This window comes from Eschrichtius robustus, chromosome 5, assembly GCF_028021215.1.
Source record: "Eschrichtius robustus isolate mEscRob2 chromosome 5, mEscRob2.pri, whole genome shotgun sequence".
Taxonomy (NCBI): Eukaryota; Metazoa; Chordata; class Mammalia; order Artiodactyla; family Eschrichtiidae; genus Eschrichtius; species Eschrichtius robustus.
Window position 1 is genome coordinate 30,889,576 of NC_090828.1, and position 20,418 is coordinate 30,909,993.

The 20,418-nt window shown below is 37.0% G+C and overlaps 1 protein-coding gene across 4 annotated transcripts in view; it reads right to left on the minus strand.

Annotated features, from left to right (window-relative positions):
* PARD3B (par-3 family cell polarity regulator beta) overlaps positions 1-20,418 on the minus strand; it is a 1,041,870-nt gene that overhangs the window by 236,287 nt on the left and 785,165 nt on the right. For all 4 annotated transcript variants that reach the window (XR_011074130.1, XM_068544614.1, XM_068544613.1 and 1 more), the window contains one exon: positions 5,062-5,172. Coding sequence is in view for 3 of the 4 variants with exons in the window: in XM_068544614.1 (XP_068400715.1) it covers positions 5,062-5,172 (111 nt within the window). In the remaining variant the exon portion in view is untranslated. The remainder of the gene's footprint in view (positions 1-5,061; positions 5,173-20,418) is intronic.

Consider the following 20,418-nt stretch of genomic DNA (forward strand, 5'->3'; position numbering starts at 1 on the left):
CACATGCAGCATTAATGGCACACAAGATGATTTCTGATGGTATGTGGCTTGATGAATTTAATTATATTAATTTACATGGTTTTGCATTTATATAACTTTTTATTTAATTGAAGATATATAGATATAAATAAACCAATGAAGATAATATATCAGTGACTGAAGTTTATGAAACTGATGCTAGTCCAATCCTTTCCTGATGCACTCATCCTTTCTCAGTGTAATCATCAGCTTCTTATTAGACATTTCCAGTGTCAATACACTCACCACTGCATGAGACACTCTAATTTGTCAGGATGTTTTCCCCTCTATCAAGCTGAAGGCTACCTCTCTTAAAATAATTCTTTTTTAGAATCTTCAAGAAAATAAATGAATGGATGAATAAGTAGAGAGAGAGAATGGAAAGCGAATAGATGCTATAAAATACATCTAATTCCTCTTCTACGTAATGTTCTTTAATCATGTGACATCAACTAAGTCTTAACTCTGCAGGCTATGCATTCCCAGGTCCTTCCATATTTTTCAGGAGACATGGATTTAGTGCTGCCATTTTCTGTGTGTGAGACAGGCTTAGGGTATTCCAGGTGTGATCTGAGCAGTATAAAATAGAAATTATTGTTTCTTCCTTCACTTTTGTACATGAACTTCTGTAGCCTAGGACTGGATTAAGTTTCTGGCAGGCACATCCCCATGTTGACTCATGCTAAGCTTACCCTCAACTAAAACCATCAGGCAAATTTTTCATATATTTGGTATTAAGTCAAGCACATCCTGTGCTTGTACAGTTCATTTTTGGACCTAAAAGCAAGACTTTACATTTATTCCTATTAAGTTCCTTTATGTTTGATTCAGTCCATTGTTCCAGATGATTGTGTCATCAGACACACTGTCAACCCCTGCAGCTTCTTGGAATTCAAAATCTGATCAATGGGCACCATCAGTGATGGCAATGCTTAGCAGGCCAGCGTTAAAAATAAATTTTTGAGGAAAACTTATTTCTTGCAAGCCTATATTGATGGAATATTCATTAGCAATCTTTGGGTACAGTTTCTCAAATAGCTAATAATCCTTCTAGGGTTACATGATCTGGGGTATATCTCTCTGCAATAGCCACAGGATATCATAAGAAAATACAATTCTAATGTCCAGGAGAGTACCCCTACTCTTTGTGAAGTCCAGAGATTAGAACAGGGATTTTCAGCCTCCACATCATTGAGAGTTTGAGTTGGATAACTCATTGTTTGAGGATGGGGACTGTCTTATGCATTGTAGGATGTGTAGCCATATCCCTGGCCTCTACCCAGTACACAGTGGTGGCAACTCACTCCCCAAACCCCCTCCAAAGCTTTGACAAACAAAAATGTCTCCAGATATAGCTAAATGTTCCTTGGGAAGCAAATTTCCATCCTCCATGCCTCCCCCCACCCCCTGCAGAACTGAGAATCTCTGTTCTAGACTCCGCATTCCTCCAATCTAATCTAATAACTCAATCCACCAGCTGTGGCTTTGTTGACCTTTCCATAGCTATAGCTATGAATAAAAGATTCATATATATCACCAAAACAAATCCCTATCTGGAGTTAGATACATAGGCAAATTAAAACAAGATATGGAAATCGTAAGAAAAATAATGAGAGGAATGATATAACCCTAAAATTTAGAGTTGAGGTTAGATTAACGCTCGAGTAAAACAGTTACAAGGAAATTGAACCTTCAAATTATATGATTTAAAAGGTAATCTATAAGGACTTTTGTATTTGGATGCTCATCAAGGTATTATTTGGAACAGTGAAAAGTGGAAATAGACTATACATTTGAAGACAACAGAAGATAAATTATGATGTATTGATCTCACAGAATATTAGGCAGTCATCAAAATGACATAATTTCAAAACATTAATGACATGGGGAAATGATCACAATATAATGGGAATTCTGTGAAAAAAGTAAGTATATGCAGTATGAATACCAAGTTTTCAAACAAAAAAAATATAGTAAAAATATCATAAAAATATTAATAGTGGTTATGGAATTATGGTAGAATTATGCATGATGTTAATAATCTTCTTTACACTTTTTATGTTTCCAAAAATTTCTTAATAAACTTATCGTCTTTGTAAGTTTTGTGCACATGAGGGGATGGGGTGGGGAAAGATCCATATTCCCTTAGGTGAGTGAGCGCTGGCAAGCGTTCCTCTTTTGTTTGTAAAAAGTGTGCAAGTAAGGTAGGATGCTTCAGAGAGGGCATATAAGAAAGATGGCGATGTTTTTATACTGGGTTATTCAATCCTCCCGGGAAAAAAATCTGTACATCATTTTTCATAGAATGAGAAGAGTTTAATCTAATGTTCCAGCTAAATCTTGTCCCTCAAACTCAGTGATTCTCAGGCTGCTGAAGAGTCCCTTTGGGTGTAACTATTAAGCACAGATTCCTGAACTCTAACTTCCAAGATTCTGATTCTGCAAGTCCGGTGTGGGACTCAGGAATTTTCACTTTTTAACAAGCTCCCCAAGTCATTCATTCTGATGCAGGTGGCCCATGGGCCACATTGAGAAACACAGCTATCTATAAGAAGTCATGTGTTTTGATTTGGATGAGTATTTTTTTCTTTTGCCTCTATTTTTGATAACTTCTTCCTGGTTATACACTAAATAGAATTGGTATGGACCCTCAGCGGTATGTTAGTGAGCTGGCTCTTTAAAAAAAACAAACCCAATTTACCATCATCTGCCAGTTTCTATGGTGTAAATACTCCCACCATGACCAATTTCAAGCTACCAACGGTTTAGCAACCAGCTCACAGAATACTTGAAAGCTTAATAATCATCTTTCATTAACTGGTGCAGGCCGGCTTCAGTGATATACAGTATATATTATATTTAAGTGCTTTAAACTCTTTGAAAAAGGAATATCTTAATGAAAAACTATTATATCTATGACAACTAGGATGAAGCAAGTAAGCAATTGGATGGCTTGAATCATCTTTAGGTAACAAATTCTAAATGTATTAGAACAAAAGACAACTTTGTGAACTTGTATACACTATTTCCTATTTTATTCTATTTTTTTTTCCTGTGGCCAGGCCATGAAGAGTGATACATTTGCTGAGTTCTTTAAGAGTTGTGAATTGTTTCCAATGGATGATGGAGAGCCAAGAAATGGGACTGCAGGGTTGGGAGCGATGCCAAATGTTCAGCCTTCATTCCACCCTCTATGGTCTTCAGTCCCTGAGCTGTTGAAATACCCTTGGCCATTAATTCTATAGCACCCAACCATAACATCAACTTCTCCCACTTTTTCCCCTTGTACACGATTGAGACAATGTTGTCTCTAGGAAACCCACATCAGATGTGTTATATGTGTTCATGTGCAGGAAGTGGCCTAAGTGGAGGCTAATAGTATAGTTCTTTCAATATTTTGACCAAACATATTTTAAGAAAATTGGACCTGAAGCCCATATAACCAGCTGAGGTGAATTTACAGTCCTGCTCTTAAGAACAAAACTCCTCAGGCACCTGCTTCCTAAAGGCAAAACCAGAAAGAAAATGAACTCTTGCTTAAAGACAACCCACCTTATTTTATGAGTTATCAATTTTCTAGCTGGCACAGAGTTCCCTAGTTACTAAGAGGAAACCCCCCAACCCCAAGCAAGTATTGAGCTGCAAAAAATGTGAAGTCTGCATTCTAGCAAATAGCTCAGTTTCCTGAAGATGAGGCAAGAATGTGGTACCTCAGAAAGTGAAGTCAGGGGAGCAGTAAAGACCTATGGCATGGTCTCACCGCACAGATGTCTTTGCCAATAGATGCATTAAAATCTTAGCCTGAATTACATTTTACATTACAGGATTACTGAATCTTGGGCTATGATGGAGAATTCATCTTTCTTCTCTTTGGGGCAACTCTGACAGGTGAATAGTCAACAACAATGGAAAGCACTTGATTTCTTTTTTTCTGCTCCACTGACCCTGGAACTGAGCTTATCAACCTCTCAAAAACAAGAAAGGTCTGAACAGGGTTTTTTTCTTGCTATTGATAAAGTCAGCCTTCTCAATGGGAATAGACCACAAGATAGGGATCAAAGGTTAACAGTTAGGTACTCTTAGCCTGCTCTGCGCCAGAAAACACAATGAATAAGAAGTATGATTTTCTTAGCACACACGCTAGAGTATTAAAATAAGTACAAGAACTGACTTTTTACAAACGACAAGAACTATTATTACTAATAAGCAAGGAAAAATTTGCACAAATCTGACTTCAAACATGATCAAGTCAGCATCAAATACTTAAAATTATGTAATAATCTCAGTCTTTCTCCAGGCTTCATTTGGTTGTGAAGGCAAAGAATTTTCAGGAGAAATATGAATATTCACTTACATGTTTCAAAATCAGACATTTATACATCTACTTGGGATAAATGCCAGAGTTAACATCAAAGATATGTGAAGGACCTCTTGTCCTAATGGAACATTAAGTTCCTCAAATAAAAGAATTCAGCCCTTGCAAACTGTCATTATTTCAGTAAATGAAACCGGCCCTTTAACAGATGGGCAACATACTTTGCAACTTGCTGATGGCCTAATAAAAGGCACTGGCTTTTTAAAAATGAAGGGCATGTACTTCTCAAATTACAGTACCCAAATGGGCTTAGCAGAATAAAATTAAGAAGGTATACAACAGCTTGACAAAAATTAGGAACAGACTATGGAAATTTGATAGCTCTAAACATCAATATCCAGATGACCTTTTTATTAAAAAAAAACCAAAAAACAAAAAACTCCTTATTTAAACCATAGGGAACATATGCATTGATATAGTCAAAACTGGGGGTAGCACATCATGGAATTATAAGTACCGATATAATAAAAACATGAAGTTAGTTTCTTCTCAAAATATAATAAAAATTCCCTAAAAAGCAGATTCCATTTATATCAGGTATCTCTCCTTTTGTATCAGTCAACCTTTACGCTTCTTAAAAAAAGATTTCTCCAGTTGACTGATGATATAACCACGTTAACACGGACCATACATGAAAATAAAATAAGAGGCCCAGCATTTCTACTCACCTCTCACGTTCTTCTTTCATTTTTTCCAGCTCCTCTTCTCTCAGGCCACCATGCTTCAGAGGACCTTTCTGCTCAGCCTTTCCGCCCTTATCATCTTTCTTCTTTCCAAATCTAGTGAAACATGGAGAAGATGATTGTTAATGATAATTATGCTCTTTTCGTGGTTAATTGAAGATATTTATGAGATGAATTCATTAAACGGTAATTCTTTATTCTAAGCAGTACAAGATCATTTCACATAAAATGGAATTAAAATAAGATGCTGAGGTCAGAAAAATAATACAGTTACTGAAGTCCCCTCCTTTTCCTCTCTTCCTTCTTTCCTTCCTTCTATTGACTGTGCAGTCTGCACAAAATCATGTGATTAAAGACTAAAAATTTCAAACCATTAATTCAGTAGAGATTAAAGAACTGAAAGGTTGTTGTTCCCATATAGCTAAACACTGACCGACCTCCTAAATAGGCCTCCAGAGCTCCAGGTGGCATTGACATTGAAGATTAAACTCATGGGATTACATAGTGACAGTGCTGCAAGGGACTTCACCGAACACCTAGTTCAATATTCTCATCTTAAAATGAAGAATCAAAAGCTCTGAGAGCCCCTGGGTCTTGACCAAGACCACCCAACAAGTTCAGGGCAGGACTGGGACTAGAACGTGGGTCACCTCCTACATTGCACATTTTCCTTCAGGCCACATTCACTCTCCCCTGTAGCCGCAGGCGTCCCAAATCAGCCCAGGGTCAGTGTGCTAAGAGCCCTCCTCGGTGCTTGGCATAAGTGTAGTTAACTGGGCACAGTGGTGATTTTATTTTTTTCCTCCGGCTTTAATGAGATATAATTGGCACATGAACACTGTGTAAATTTAAGGTGTAGAATGTATTGACTTGATACATTTATAAATTAGAAAAGAATCACCACCATAGTATTAGCTACCACCTCCATCCTGTCATGAAGTTACCATTTCTTTTTTGTGGTGAGAACATTTAAGATCAACTCTAAGCAACATTCAAGTGCATGATACAGTATTATTAGCTATAACCATCATGCTGTACATTAGATTCCCAAATTTATTAATCTTATACCTGGAAGTCTGTACCCTTTGACCAACATTTCCCATTTCCCTACCTCCCAACCCCTGATAACCACCACTTTACTTATTTCTCTGAGTTTGTTTTTTTTAGATTCCACATATAAGTGACATCGTACAGTTATTTGTCTTTCTCTGTCTGACTTATTTCACTTAGCATAATGCCCTCAAGATTTATCCAAGTTGTCACAAATGGCACAATTTCCATCTTTGTCATGGCTGAATAATATTCCATTGTATACATATACTACATCTTCTTTATCCATTCATCTTGATGGACACTTAGATTGTTTCCATATCTTGGCTATCATGAATAATGTTGCAATGAACTCAGAAGTACAGATATCTCTGCGAGATCCTAATTTCAACTCCTTGGGATAGACACCTAAAAGTGGGATTGCTGCATTATATGACAGTTCTAGTTTTAATTTTTTGAGGAACCTCCACATTGTTTTCCATAGTGGCTGTACCAATTTGCATTCCAAACAATAGTACACTAGGGTTCCCTGCAATTATGATACTTTAAAAGAACATTGTGTTTCCTTAGCACTTTTGGGAAAATGAAACTGCACATTTGAAATGAAAAAAAAAGCAGCAATTAATTATTGGTAGAACATATTCTTAAATGATAGGCATTTTTACCAATAGATATTTTCTTTGGAAGCAATCTCCCATAGTCTTGGTATTAACATACGTGAAAAAATAAAATGACTGATGCTCTGCTGATAACCAGGGATAAAAGTCACTCAATCATGCATAGTCTTCAGTTAAGGTAAAGACTCTTCTTAAATCTAAGGAAATCCCATGTGTCCCTTGTTTCTTATTAGATAGCTACAAATTTAACTAAGTGTGTGTGTGTGTTTATACCTTTAGCTTACTCATCCTAACTGTGATTCTATGTATGTATCTATGTATCCATCCATCCTTCCATCTATCCAACCTGAGGACACTTTTCAAATTACACATGTGCTGTTGACTGCCCCCTTCCCCTGCTCCCATCCCTCTCCCCTAGCCTCCCAACAAACAGTGACTCAGAATCTCCTCACACGAGGACCTGAATTATAAACTTGTAAGAAATTCCTGTCTTCATCAGAATTTCACAAAAATAGGTATATATTTGTCTCTTTCTGGATTGCGTGTCAACCCAAAGTGGAGATTATTGGTCAAGAGGCAGCTCTGAGTATCACACATGGAAGATGGCACTGCTAACATCCATAGTCTTGGTGTTAGCCAAGTACAGAGTGCATCCTGCTTTCCTCAGAATCCTCCCCCAGCCTTGACTCTTCTTCATATTTTTCCATTATAATTTCAATTAGCAAAGTCTCTTTCATGAACTTCCTCTCTCCCCACTGCCATCTCTCCACCTGCCTCTGCACCTACTTCAGTCCTTTTGCTGTATCCAGTCTAGTTTGGCGATCTCGGTTGATCAACCATCAGCTTTAACTCCATCATCCCCAGTCTTTCTTTTTGTTTGTTTGTTTTCTTCCTTTTTCCTGCCTCCTTTTCTGAAACTATTCCTTTTTCTCACTGAAGAAATGAACTGATCCCATTCATAGAAGTAAATAGGAAAGAGAGAAAAATACAGACAAAATATGAGAACATTAACTTGCAAATAATTCAGATTTGTTAATATATTCAAGATCTCTCTTTAACCTACAAAGCAGGAGATATCTAAATAATGTGTTTCCATGAATACATTCTTTAGCTTTTCAGACCCATGCAGAAGAGTCTTAGGGATCAACATTATTACTCTAAATTCCTTTATGTGAGAAGTTAATACTTTAGTACATCACTTAGAAAAATAATTTTCCCTCAAAATGTCACTAAATATAATAATACTGAAGCAAAAAAAAAATCAAAATTGTGGGGAGTGAGGGTAAAATAGTGCCTCAGGAAGCTGATGAAGGCAGAAGTGTTGCCATGATCTCTACAGATTTTAGGCTTGTTTTTTCTCCATGTCTCAAATATTTTCTTGTAAATTTGGAGGTTTTAGATTTTCTGAATGAAAGTAGTCTGATTTTTGAAGGGTAAAACTAACCTATACCCTAGTCGACCTTGATCTTTATTACCACAACCAACGTATTGTTTTTTCCTTCCTGCAGCTAAAATATTTCACTTGTACTGCAGTTTGAGAATAGCTTACTATTCTTCCATTAGAGTGGGATATGTTTGATAAAGAAAAGTAAGTACAACTTACTTAGTTGTAAGTAAATTCTGCCAAGCATTTTCTTCTAAGCAAGAACCATCAATAATAGTCCATTCAACCAATTCTGTAAATATTATGATTTGATTTAAAGTTCATGATCATTTATTAAAGTTTCCAGTAAGAAGGGCAGAAATAGCTGTGAAATTTATTTCATTAGACAGAGAGCAGCCACCAATTACCTTATTTTGTAAAGTTTGGGTAGGTTCAAGAATAGAATTATAAGACAATAATCTTCAAAAGGTCTCCCACATTGTTAAGATGAGGAAATTGAAACTCAGAGAAGTTAATTGCCTTTTATTTATTAACACACTGAATTCTTTTTCCAGTTTTGCAATGAGACAACTTAATTATCAGTGGTGGTAGTGGTGGTGGGGGGAGTTGGGAGAAAGCATCCATCTAGTGAATTTTACAAGCCCGTGTTCTCCTTTCATGGCAGCCTCTTTGGGGGTCATTTCACAGCCATTCTTACTTTCACTGACATACAGAGAGAGGAGTTGGGGAGATTCAAATACATTGATTCATCTCCCCATTAGCTATTTTTGTGAGAAAAGTCATGCAGACTTAAATGGTTGAAATTACTGCTTTGCATTCTAGGGTTTCAAATAACCACTGCATTCCAGGCCTCCCATTATCTATTACCTAGGAAATTTGAGAGTTGGCCATTCTGGGCTAGATGCCTTAAGGAAATTGCTTTTAGGTCAACCTTGCTTTATATAAAAGATATTTTCCTGAAGAATTCTGTGCAAACATATGGTTTTAATCAATGAAATCGTACTTTCCATGTACCTGGGAAGCCTGTTTAAAGAATCTTATGATGGATCTTTCTGTAAAGTGGAAAAATCACCTTTCAACATACTCTTTATGTAAATTTAGATTTTCATGAATTATAAGTTTGCTTAAAACACCTGTTCCTGTTCCTTTTTTTTTTTACCAGAGCACTTTATTTTTATTTATTTATTTATTTTTTAACATCTTTATTGGACTATAATTGCTTTATGGTGTGTTAGTTGCTGCTGTATAACAAAGTGAATCAGCTATACGTATACATATATCCCCATATCTCCTCCCTGTTCCTTTTTACAGAGAGGTTATATGAAACAGCTTCATGGAAGACTAGCTTGCTTGCTTGCTTTCTTCTTTCTTCTTTCATTCATGCATTTGTTTTAAAGAATATTTATGAGGCATCTATTCTGTGTCAGACATTGCCATAAGCACTGGATGTAGGTTGATATTGTATTGGGATACAAAACCAGACCCTACCTTCATAAAAGTTACATTCTAACAGAGACAGTCACCAAACAAGTGTGACTATGTAATTGTAAGTTGTGAAAAGTGCTAGGTAGGGAGTCAGGAGAGACGATAACAGGAAATTGATTGGTTGGGGAGTCTTTAATGAAGAAAATGACATTTAAACTGAGAGGATAAGGGTGAGAGATTCCAGACAAGCAAAGGTGGAAGATAAGCCTTGTGGGTGAAGGAAAGAGGACATGCAGAGGGCATGAAGTGCCTGGTGACTGGTGAATCCCAAGCAGTGAAGGAAGGCCAGTATCTGAAGCGAGGAGAGCAGAGGGGATCCTTGCACAGGATTCCGATGGAAAGAAGGGTAAGGTCCATGGAGTATAGATCCGAGAGATACTTAGAGTTTAGTCTAAGAATAACAATAGGTCATTTCTTAGTGATTCAAGGAACAGAGAAGCTAGTAAGGAAACTGGTAGATTTAAAGACTTGGTAGTGGAGAAACCAAGTCATTTTAAGCAGAAGTGATACAATGTGATGTATACTTCATAGGACCATCCTGGTTGCTAAAGTAAAAAAGTAGCACATAAAAGCAGGAAACTGGCTGGGGAGGGCTACAGGAGTGTGGGTGAAAGGTGATGGCGGCTTGGGTGATCCGTGGCTGTTGAGAAGAGAAGACAGTGATTTGGATGTGATGGGTCAATGGAGAGGCATCAAAAGTTCACTCCTAAGCACGGTTATTTTAGTGTGCCTTCGGGAAATCCAGATGGAAAAGGGAGAACATGGATAAAACACCTAGAAGAGGAAACTAGTTTGTTTATAGAACTGATAAAGGGGAAGTGGAGGAGTTCCTGGGTAATTAATTTATCAGTTAATATGAGGCCACATGTATAAGAGAAATGATTCCGGGCTTCCCCGGCGGCGCAGTGGTTGAGAATCCGCCTGCCAATGCAGGGGACATGGGTTCGATCCCTGGTCCGGGAAGATCCCGCATGCTGCGGAGCAACTAAGCTCGTGTGCCACAACTACTGAGCCTGTGCTCTAGAGCCCATGAGCCACAACTACCGAGCCCTCGTGCCACAACTACTGAAGCCCGCGTGCCTAGAGCCCGTGCTCCACAATGAGAGAAGCCACTGCAATGAGAATCCCGCGCACCGCAACGAAGAGTAGCCCCCGCTCGCCTCAACTAGAGAAAGTCCGCGCGCAGCAACGAAGACCCAACACAGCCAAAAATAAATAAATAAGTAAAGTAAATTAAAAAAAAAAAAAAGGGAAATGATTCCTATCCATAAAATGAGATTTCTTGGTAATCTCATTATAAATGAATAAATCAAAGTAAATAGAATATCCAAGGTGGAAAAGAACCTCAGAAAGGGTTATAGAAAAATACCAGAAACAGACCTCACCTGTGTTGCTATTTTGCCTATGTAGGGGAGCCCTAAACAGCTATCTGGGGAAGTAGAAATTAATAATGGTACATTGATTCATTCATTCCGCCATTTACTGAGCAGCCACTACATATCATATGGGTTAGGCACATGGAATGTAACCATTAATAACATCAATTGTTAGGAAGATCTCTAACTCTTCAATCCAATTAATTAAACAGGGCTCTAGCATCCTATTGTTTTCTATACAAGAAAGATATTAATATAATTCTTAGTATTTATTCTCTAATTTCTCAGCAAATATTTTCTTGTTTCTATTTCTTTCCTTGAACTTTCTAGGTAATGATGACTTTCAAGTCCTTCCCAGATTCCCAGGCACCCTGACAAACAATTCAAATTGAAAATATGTAGCTCTATCTCTAGCTTTTTCCACATCTAGTCTCTCATTTAATTCACTTCTTAATTCTGCTAAGTAGTATCTGTCTACAATTTTCCTCCTTGATCCCATTGGGCAGTTTATGTAATTATTAGCAATTACTCTTCCACTTAGAACAGACTGTCTGAAAGCAATCCTGAGCAATGGCTTAGGAGGACTAAAAAAGTCAGGCAAGGAAAAGTTCAGACACTCTTATTCTGAATTAGTGGTGAGCTATGAATCCAAGGAGAGCTGAAAGTTTGAAACATAATGTATTTCTCCTTCTACAATTAGGAAATATCTTTGGGTGTCATTGATGCATTTGGAAAAGGCTACAAGACCCACTTATCAATAATATTAAACATAGAAATCTATGGAATGAAGTCAGATGTGAAAATGCACAAACCTCACAGTCCTAATATTTTCTGGACTTGGATAATGGTTTATTCTCCCTGTAACTAGTTCACTTTTAAACTACACATGATATTGTCTTATCATTGTATAAATTATACAGCTTGAAAGAGTTCAAGCAAAATATGGGGGCAGAGAAGTTCATAGACCTTTGACTACGTTTCCATAGTTTATTCTGAAATTCACCCATAAAAGGTTTCTGTTGTCTGATATATTCCAAATTGGGTTCTGAATTAGCATATGCACATGCTGACGAAATTAACTTCAGTGTATTGCAATCTCATATGGTTTTGTGCACTTCAGCTATTGCTTCTAAAATGTATGTCACAAATGTCTTTACTTGTTTACCTCAGATGGTTCCCATCATACCTAAGAGTTAATGAATCTGATAAAAATCCAGTGAAAATTGACCACAGAGTTTTCTTCCCCTCCCCCCTCCCTGTTTTTGGTACCTAAGGGCGTTGCCTACTTTTATGTTAATATTGATAGAAGAATGTACAGATTTGTGTCTGTTGTAAATCAATCTTGACGAAGAAAGAAAAAATATTCTCATTTTACTTTCAGCCTTCCACGGTATGCATTATTGCCATGGTTAATGCCTGTGACTTTTCAGGAGGGAGGCGGAATGCTCTAAAACTCAGTATGCTTTCCCCAACAGAGGGTGGTATTTTAAACTCTGTAGGTCCACCTCATGGCTTGCAAAAGGAGGTAGGGACTTGCTTTATAGAAGGTGTTGGCAAGCAGAAACTGAGTGGTTTCATGCTTCAGTAACTGAAAGAACACTCAGTTTTAAAAATCTTTCTTGTTAACGCTAACTGGATCAAGGAGTTGAAACCCTAAAAATAAGATTTCCAAGTAAAATTTTAATTTCTGGCATACTGTTTAGACACTTATTTTGGGTGTGTTTATATGTTTCCAAGATGAAGACAAGCTATATGAAAACAACAAACATGTGTAACCCCACTGATATCTTTATCTACTACTTCCTTTGAGGTCAACCTTCCCACCCCCCTCCCCTTAAATAGCTACTTTCCTCATTCCCAGGATGTGATTCCTAAATTGGTGGTCATGACTCCCCTTCATTCCAAAGCAAGGAATCTTCAGATCTCAGATGTGTTGATGTTTGTTTTTAGGATTGAAAAGCAGGGAGGTCCTGTAACATTCTAGGATTTCTGCCTAAGTGGATAAAACATCTGCTGGGTAGAGTCTTAAGCAGCTCTCTGGCTCAATTCAGCTGCTGGGAATCCTTGAACTAATTTGCTTTCCCAGACTGAGGTGCTAGGAAACACAATGGATTTGAAAACACCAAGCACATTAAAAATAATTCTAGAAGGTCCAGAAAGTAAAGCAAAATGCACATCACCAATAACCTCTCTTCCTAAAAATAAACAAACAAGCAAAAAGGGCCTCTGGAAGATGAACTTGTAAGAACCAGTTAAGGAATTTGTGAGCCACTGGACAGTTACTTTTGCTGAACATTTTTGTAGTGAGTGAAAACTCGACTCTGAGATTATTAAAGCAGCATTTTGTTAGGAAAAAAAGGAAAAAAATATGACAAAGAGGCCAGAAATTAAAGTTAAATGAAAACAAGTGTGAATGAGTGAGTGAGAAAGATAAAGATACTAATAAGGTATGATTTTCAGATCCACACAGGGACTATAAAAAGCTTATTAACTGTCACTACTACACTGGGTTTTAAGTTATTCCATCCCTCTGCTTTCCAGAAGACGAAATACTCTTCAGGAGCACAGTGAACTTTGAATAATTGCTTTCATACGCGCTCACTGGCTTTAAGACATTGTAGGCAAGAGCCATGGTGATTCAGACTTAAATGCTTCTGATTTCTGGGAAATATTTTTAACGGGAGCATTAAAGAAATAGATCTTTTTGCATTTTTATGTTTTCTTAATAGTTAGAAAGGTTTTTCTTTTCATTAAATGTTTACTTATTTCAAAGCAGCAGAATATGTGGCTTCTTCCTTTTTATTTTTATTACTTTTAAGTGGATCTTTAAGTGTCTCTGAAGGCTGCTTGAGTGCAACCGATGGCCTGCATAAAACCCTAATACTGATCCAAAGAGACCACATGGGGAATTCAGACTTCGGACAACAGCCAGATAATTTCTTCTCATCTGGGTGCCCATAGCATCCCCTTTATCCTCCTTCCTTCCTTTTCTCTATCTCCTTTGCCCCAGAAACCCAAAAACTAGTAAAGGAAAGAGTGTTCTGAGACCAAGTCACACTTTGTGCCCACACTTTTTTTCTACCAACTGCAGGCAGTTCCCCAGCCCCCGTGACCTTCCCGAGGTCAACCTGTCATGGCTTACTCCAGACTGACCACGGTCTCATCCTGCAGAAGGAAATCTTCCCCCACAGGAAACATCTCTGCCGTCCATTCACTGGCAGGTGGGAGCATTTCAGCAAGCTGCCTGGGAAGGGAAACACTGACTCATGTCAATGAAAAGAAATCCAGGGAGGGCTAACTAAAAGCTCTGTGGAAACAGGTCTCATTCAGAGTCTTTAATAAAATGTCAAATACAACTTATTCCAATGGCACAAATTAACATACGGGTACTTCGTATAAAGTCCATTATCAGAAAGAACAGATGATGGTGCCTAACTCATTATGTGGAAAGAAGAACAAAAGGACAAGAGTATTAAGAAATGACTGTGTCCTTTGTGTCTGTTTGGCTTGGCTTTTGTTTTTGGTTTTTTTGTTTGTTTGGTTGGGTTTTTTTATTTGTTTGTTTGGCCCAGTGATTATGAAAAGGACCATTTTAAAGGGAATCCAGGATGTTACTGCTCTATCTTCAGAAGTTAAGAGAAACAGGGCACGATTTCTCTGGAATTCACCTACACTAAACAAGAATAAAATGATTGAGCTCCAGACCTAGTCTAATGGGAGTGAAACTTATCTTTATAACTCTGATTAAACAAAAAAAAAAATTATCACTTCTTTGATGCTCAAATTAGCATCTTTTCTCTAGCATACGGAATTAATTAGTGGAGTGACAAAAGAATTAGTCCATGTAGGATCAAAGCTGAAATCATATTTATCTGGAATTTAAAATGAAGAACACACAGCCTTATCCCTCTACAGCTCGTGTAATGTTTTTTCATGTTCTCTATATTCTAAACCTTCTGCGTGTCACATAAAGTATAACTAGGGCTTTTTTTTTTTTCTTTTCACATTCTTCTTCCTCTTTTTAATATATCAAATTTTCCCTGAAAAAAAGACAGTGAGAACATCACAGAATTTTTTTTTTCCTGGGGGTGGGAAACTTTTTCATTGTGCCATAAAAATCTTAAATTAGGTGGTTTTTCTTGTCAAGCATTTATTGTACAAATACAAAAGAAGCAAAATAATTAATGCACAATAGAGCTGGTAAGAGAGCCTTAAACAATAGAAAAGAGTCATTATATTGATTCTTAATAAGTGATACTAAGTTTGAAACTGCTCTTAAAAGGTAGAAGTGCTCTTAACTTTGGACTTTTTTCCTCCCTTCTTCTGTAGAAGAAAACGCAATTTTGATAAGGAGAATTGTTGGGGGTTAATTTCTAGGCTGTCTCAATTCACTAGAATGAATATTTAATGTGCTTTTTTTTTATGTGCATAACATTTTCACTAAACAAAACTAACTTGGGTGGGCATGTTTATCTTTACCCATGATGGGATAGAAAGTGGATTCAGGGAGGGGATCCTGAGACGTGGAGGGCTTGTGCTGCTGCTAGCAGCTATATTTGGGGTAGGGCACTATTTTTACCATTGCTTAAATGTGAGCTCCTCAAGGGCTAGGGCTGGGTCTTTACGTGTTTCTCTTGTTTGCATACATGCAATCATGCATTCATTCAGCAAATGCTTGCTCAGCACCTACTTTGCGCCAGATCCTCTAGTGGATGCTACAGATACAAGTCAGTTCATCAAATATGGTCTCACTCTTCTTGCCTGATGCATCATAAAAATTCAACAACCACTGTTGACCTGAATTAAAGGTCAGGATTTCAGGAATTATATCAATTGTTTTCATTTTTTATAGCCTCTATTCTAGAAGAAGGACCCAATGGTCCCTCATAACTCAGCATGCTATCCCCCCATAAAGCTCCAAAGTGGAAGATACTCTCCCTATGAATGCATAAATCACCCAAATAGCTTAATTTACATGTGATGGCTACAATCTAGTCACTGCCCTGGATGTCTACAGGCACAGCAAGACCAAAGAGGTGACAGACGGATACTCACCTGTTAAAGGTAATGAATACTGGGCTATCACATGCCATGGGGGCATTGAGTCACCTTGGGTTTCTATCTCATGATGACCAGTTCTTTCGTGTTGTGCAAACACTCTGTTTAAAAACACCAGGCTAAATTCTAGAATAAAATTTAAACCCAAAGCTGTCATTAAAGATGGTTAATCTGCAAGATGTCATCTAGAAAACACATGTCTATTTTGTATTTAGGCTTTTAATTTCAGAGTTTCAGAAATTGTGACCTCTTTAATCTTAGGTTTCAAATAAAGATAAATGTGAGGTAGTTGCTGGGTTCTCTTGACACAACTCATCTTTGTCATTAGTTCACTCTGTCCTTAACACAATTTCAAATAATAATACCTCTGTCTGTACCTTTCTCTCATAGAAGCGTTCTTTTGGAAAAAGAGGTAATTTTAAAAATCTGAGCCCTAACTTAGTTGGTAAGGCAAGGGATCAGATTTCAATATTTTTATGTTAGATTTAAAGTGAAGTAATATCCCTTTTTATTCACTAAGTCCCTTAAGAGTAGACCATAAAACTGAATTGATTCTCAACTATGAATAGGCTGGGAGGAAAAAAAAAATATATATATCTATCCTGAATGTCTCAAGTGAAATTCTGCATTGCACTTTGACTCTCCTAGGGCCAAAAGTCACAAGTCTCATGAAACGTCTCAAACCTGTGTTGCCTGCAAGGGTCTGTACTTATTTTTAAAAAGGCTAAAAACTCCCTTTCCTTAGCTTTCTCGATTTTTAAAACTTGGAACCCATAAATAAGATAGGGTTGCCAACTACAAAATGAGGAGTAATTTATTATTTTAAATAGAGTTGCTATTTATTCATTGACGTGCACAGGGAATATTATAGGCATCCTCCAGGTCATCCTCCAGAACATCTTATACCAAAAGAAATCGGGCAAAGTAATAGTCACTCCAGAGCCATGGCGCAATCAACAATGTTTCCCTTTGTTCAGAGGGGCCTGGACAAAAGACCGGAGGAATAGGCTTCCCATGGGATTTTAATACAGTTTTATAAGAATGAATATAATTTCATTCTCCAGCAATATAACATCACTAAAGAAAATATACCCAGGATTACACAGCAAGAACAATGTAATTTCTGACAAGGTTTTCTAATCACTTGTAATTCAGAAAGAGCTATTACTAGTAACACACAATCACAAAGTAGGCTTTCACCTGGAAATTCGTAGTAGCTTAGCACAGTGATGATTTACAATTTGACCAAAGAAATCAGAAATTGATTTATAGTCTGTCCAAAGCATCAGGCTCTTATTTGCTTGTCCACTAGACTGTGAAACTACTATTCTGCTATGTAAGTATATTTTCTTGTTCCTCCCTTTCCTGTACCAATGGTTAATTTTTCCTTTCTTCAATACCACAGATAATTCCCATAAATTCCTAATACTATTCTACAGTTCAAAATGGCTGCCAGTGTTCTCACAGAATAAAAAAAATAAATGCTAGAAATTTTGTGTACATGTAATTAAAGGCATCATCCTATAAAGTACATAATTAAATAAATCAAAGGTCTGAGCCTGTGAGTAGAACTTTCCAGATGGGATTTTTGGTGAACATTTCTTTAAGAAATGTAGGCTATTCAATCCAGTGAATTGACCTGAGGGTGTTTTCTTATCTTTGGGGCTATTTTAAAATATCAGATCAATTTTGGATCATATCACATAAAAGGAATGATATTGGAAACTCTACTTTTGCCCAGCTATGCATTTATTCAGATGACAGAGGTGCCGCGTAATCTGCTACAATGCACCGGCAGCCTGTGTTTGTGTGGCTTTGGATGGACGATACAGGGCACACCAGCAGCAAAACTCAGAAGATGGCTGAGTTGGCAATCATCACCCAGCGCATCTGCAACCTGTATTTGGCTTTGGATTTAATGCCTCTGGCCTCCCCAGGTTTAGAATTTCTAAATTTCACCATGTAATATTGAAGTGACTTCCAATAACTAATCTTTTTTACAAACATTACAGTTATATTTGATTCTGCAGAAACCCACAGTATTTGTGTTTTTCATTTTGGAAGGTTATTTGGAAACCCAAGCCAATATATTATTTCAAGTGTGACTAAGCTGTTGTCATTCATTTTACACCAGCCCTAACACTCTCTAGGACCCTTCCTACTGAGTTCTATAGACTCACTAATGCAGTCAATCCAGTGATGGAAGAATCAGTTTGGATAAAAGAACAATAAATCTAACCATAATTTCACTTCTATAAACATAATAGTTGAGTGAATTCGTAAGAAAGAAAAGAAAGAAGGGCTAGAAAAATGTACAGTTTGGTTAGGAAAGCTTGAGCTTAACATGTTTAACCTAAATTTACCAAGTTAGGGGAAGGAAAGGTAGTTCTAAAAGGGCCACATTAAGGGACCCCCAAATCAGGAGATTAATGAATAATAATCCCAAAGTAATCATTAATACCTTGCATTTAGAAAAATTATTTGATAAGAAGGCAAATTTTTCAAGGTGATCCATAAGTGTTTTAAAATGTAAAATGCCATTAGAACCTATTGTGCAATATATAAAACCATGGCTTACGTATTTTTTTGTTTACTGAATTTACATTGGATTTCCTTGTGAAAGATCTACATTATATATTGATTTTATGCAAACACCAATAGATTTTAAAAATAAGTTTGTTCAATAAGTGCTTTTGAAATATTCTTTATCTATCTGTGACAAAATACTCCATTTACATTTTTAGTTATAAAGAGATTTGTATGCAAAGTGTTCTTACTGGTTCAAAAATTGTAGAGATATAAAGTCTCTTGAGGGTAGAAGGATCTTTGATATCATATTTATCTAATCCTGCTCAGAGCTCAGAAAGTCAAGTAACGTGCCTAAGGCCACACTGGTAGTTAGAACCAAACAGGGACTTGACCCTCTCAGTTCGGTACAAAGTTCTTTCCATCTCGTTATGTTCCCTGTTTATACATATGTTATGAATTATTCACCGAAAATTCTGAATTCTAAAAAGGAACCCAACTCAATAAAAGCTTAGGTTTTTTGTGAGTTCCAATTGCCCAGAAATGCAATTAGCTGTAATGACAAAGTCCAATTTAGTGACTACTTGGCCAAATATAACATGCCAACCAATGTGAGGACTTGATAACTTTCTCATTATCTTAAGCTCCCTTGTTCATTGACATCCTCACCCTTGTCCACAGACGGACTCTTAATATATGCCAGCTGATTTGCTCAGATTGCTAAGAAACAATCACTCAATTATTTAGTTCAACTGGTTAGAACACTGTGGTAATGGGGTCAAGGTCATGGGTTGGCTCCCCTGTGTGGGCCAGTTAACTTGGACCTGGTCCATAACCACAGGCTCCACCCCCAATGCAGACGGTCTTACAAATACGTGCCAGTGGTCAAAAGGGCACTCGCCAAGAATGTGTGGACAGAGCAGCATAAATCCATCACTTCTCCCAGTAAAACAGCTCAATGCCAGTTTTGTTGAATATATGTGGGTTAACAGTAACATTTTCACAGGTCAAAGACAGAATATGGTTCCAGATTTTGTAACACTACCGAATTGTAAACCTAGCATATTAAAAGAAATTTTTAGAAAATAGGAAAGCCTATGGTGAAACTTAAATTTAAGTAAGCATTTGAGATTTAGAGGGAAAGTTTTAAACATGAGCCAGTGATTTCTACCAGCTTCAAAAAAAAGTTAGCAAATTTGGTCTATGTGAGTAAAATATCTTGATTTTTTAAATATTGACTATTAAAAAAAATAGCTTGTGGCCCAAACGTAAGGTATCTTTGAGCCAAATTCAGCCTGTAGGATCCCAGTTTGCAAACGCTGGTATATCTGAGTACCTATATATTTATATCTATGTATGTATATATGCATTTTAATGGCTGTAGCAACCTTAAATAAATATAATTTACTGAGCTTTTCATTGACTGAGGCCCGTTGCTCAGCTTTCTACTAATATTGAACCAGGGGAATCAGAACGGACATACTCAAAACAAAGATGTGATACTTTTCAATGCTTGGTACCATTATTGGGCTGAGAAGAGAGAATATCATGGACTGGAATTTTTGGCAACCACTTTGTAGATGAGGTAGGTCACCCAGGCTTCCAAAACTCAGGCTTTCAAAAAAAGTGTAGTTTTCTGAAGAGCAAACACATGAATTATCAATGCTTCTTCAGAAAGCCCTCTACAGGAATTTATAAATCGACAGAACTAGAACAGTAAATTCTGCATAATAACACAATTTTGCAGTTTAGAGCTTATATCCAAAGTTAAAAAAAAAAAACTAAAATAAAACCTTTATTTCAAGATTTCACACTGTGGAGTGATCTTTTCAAAATCAGTCAAACC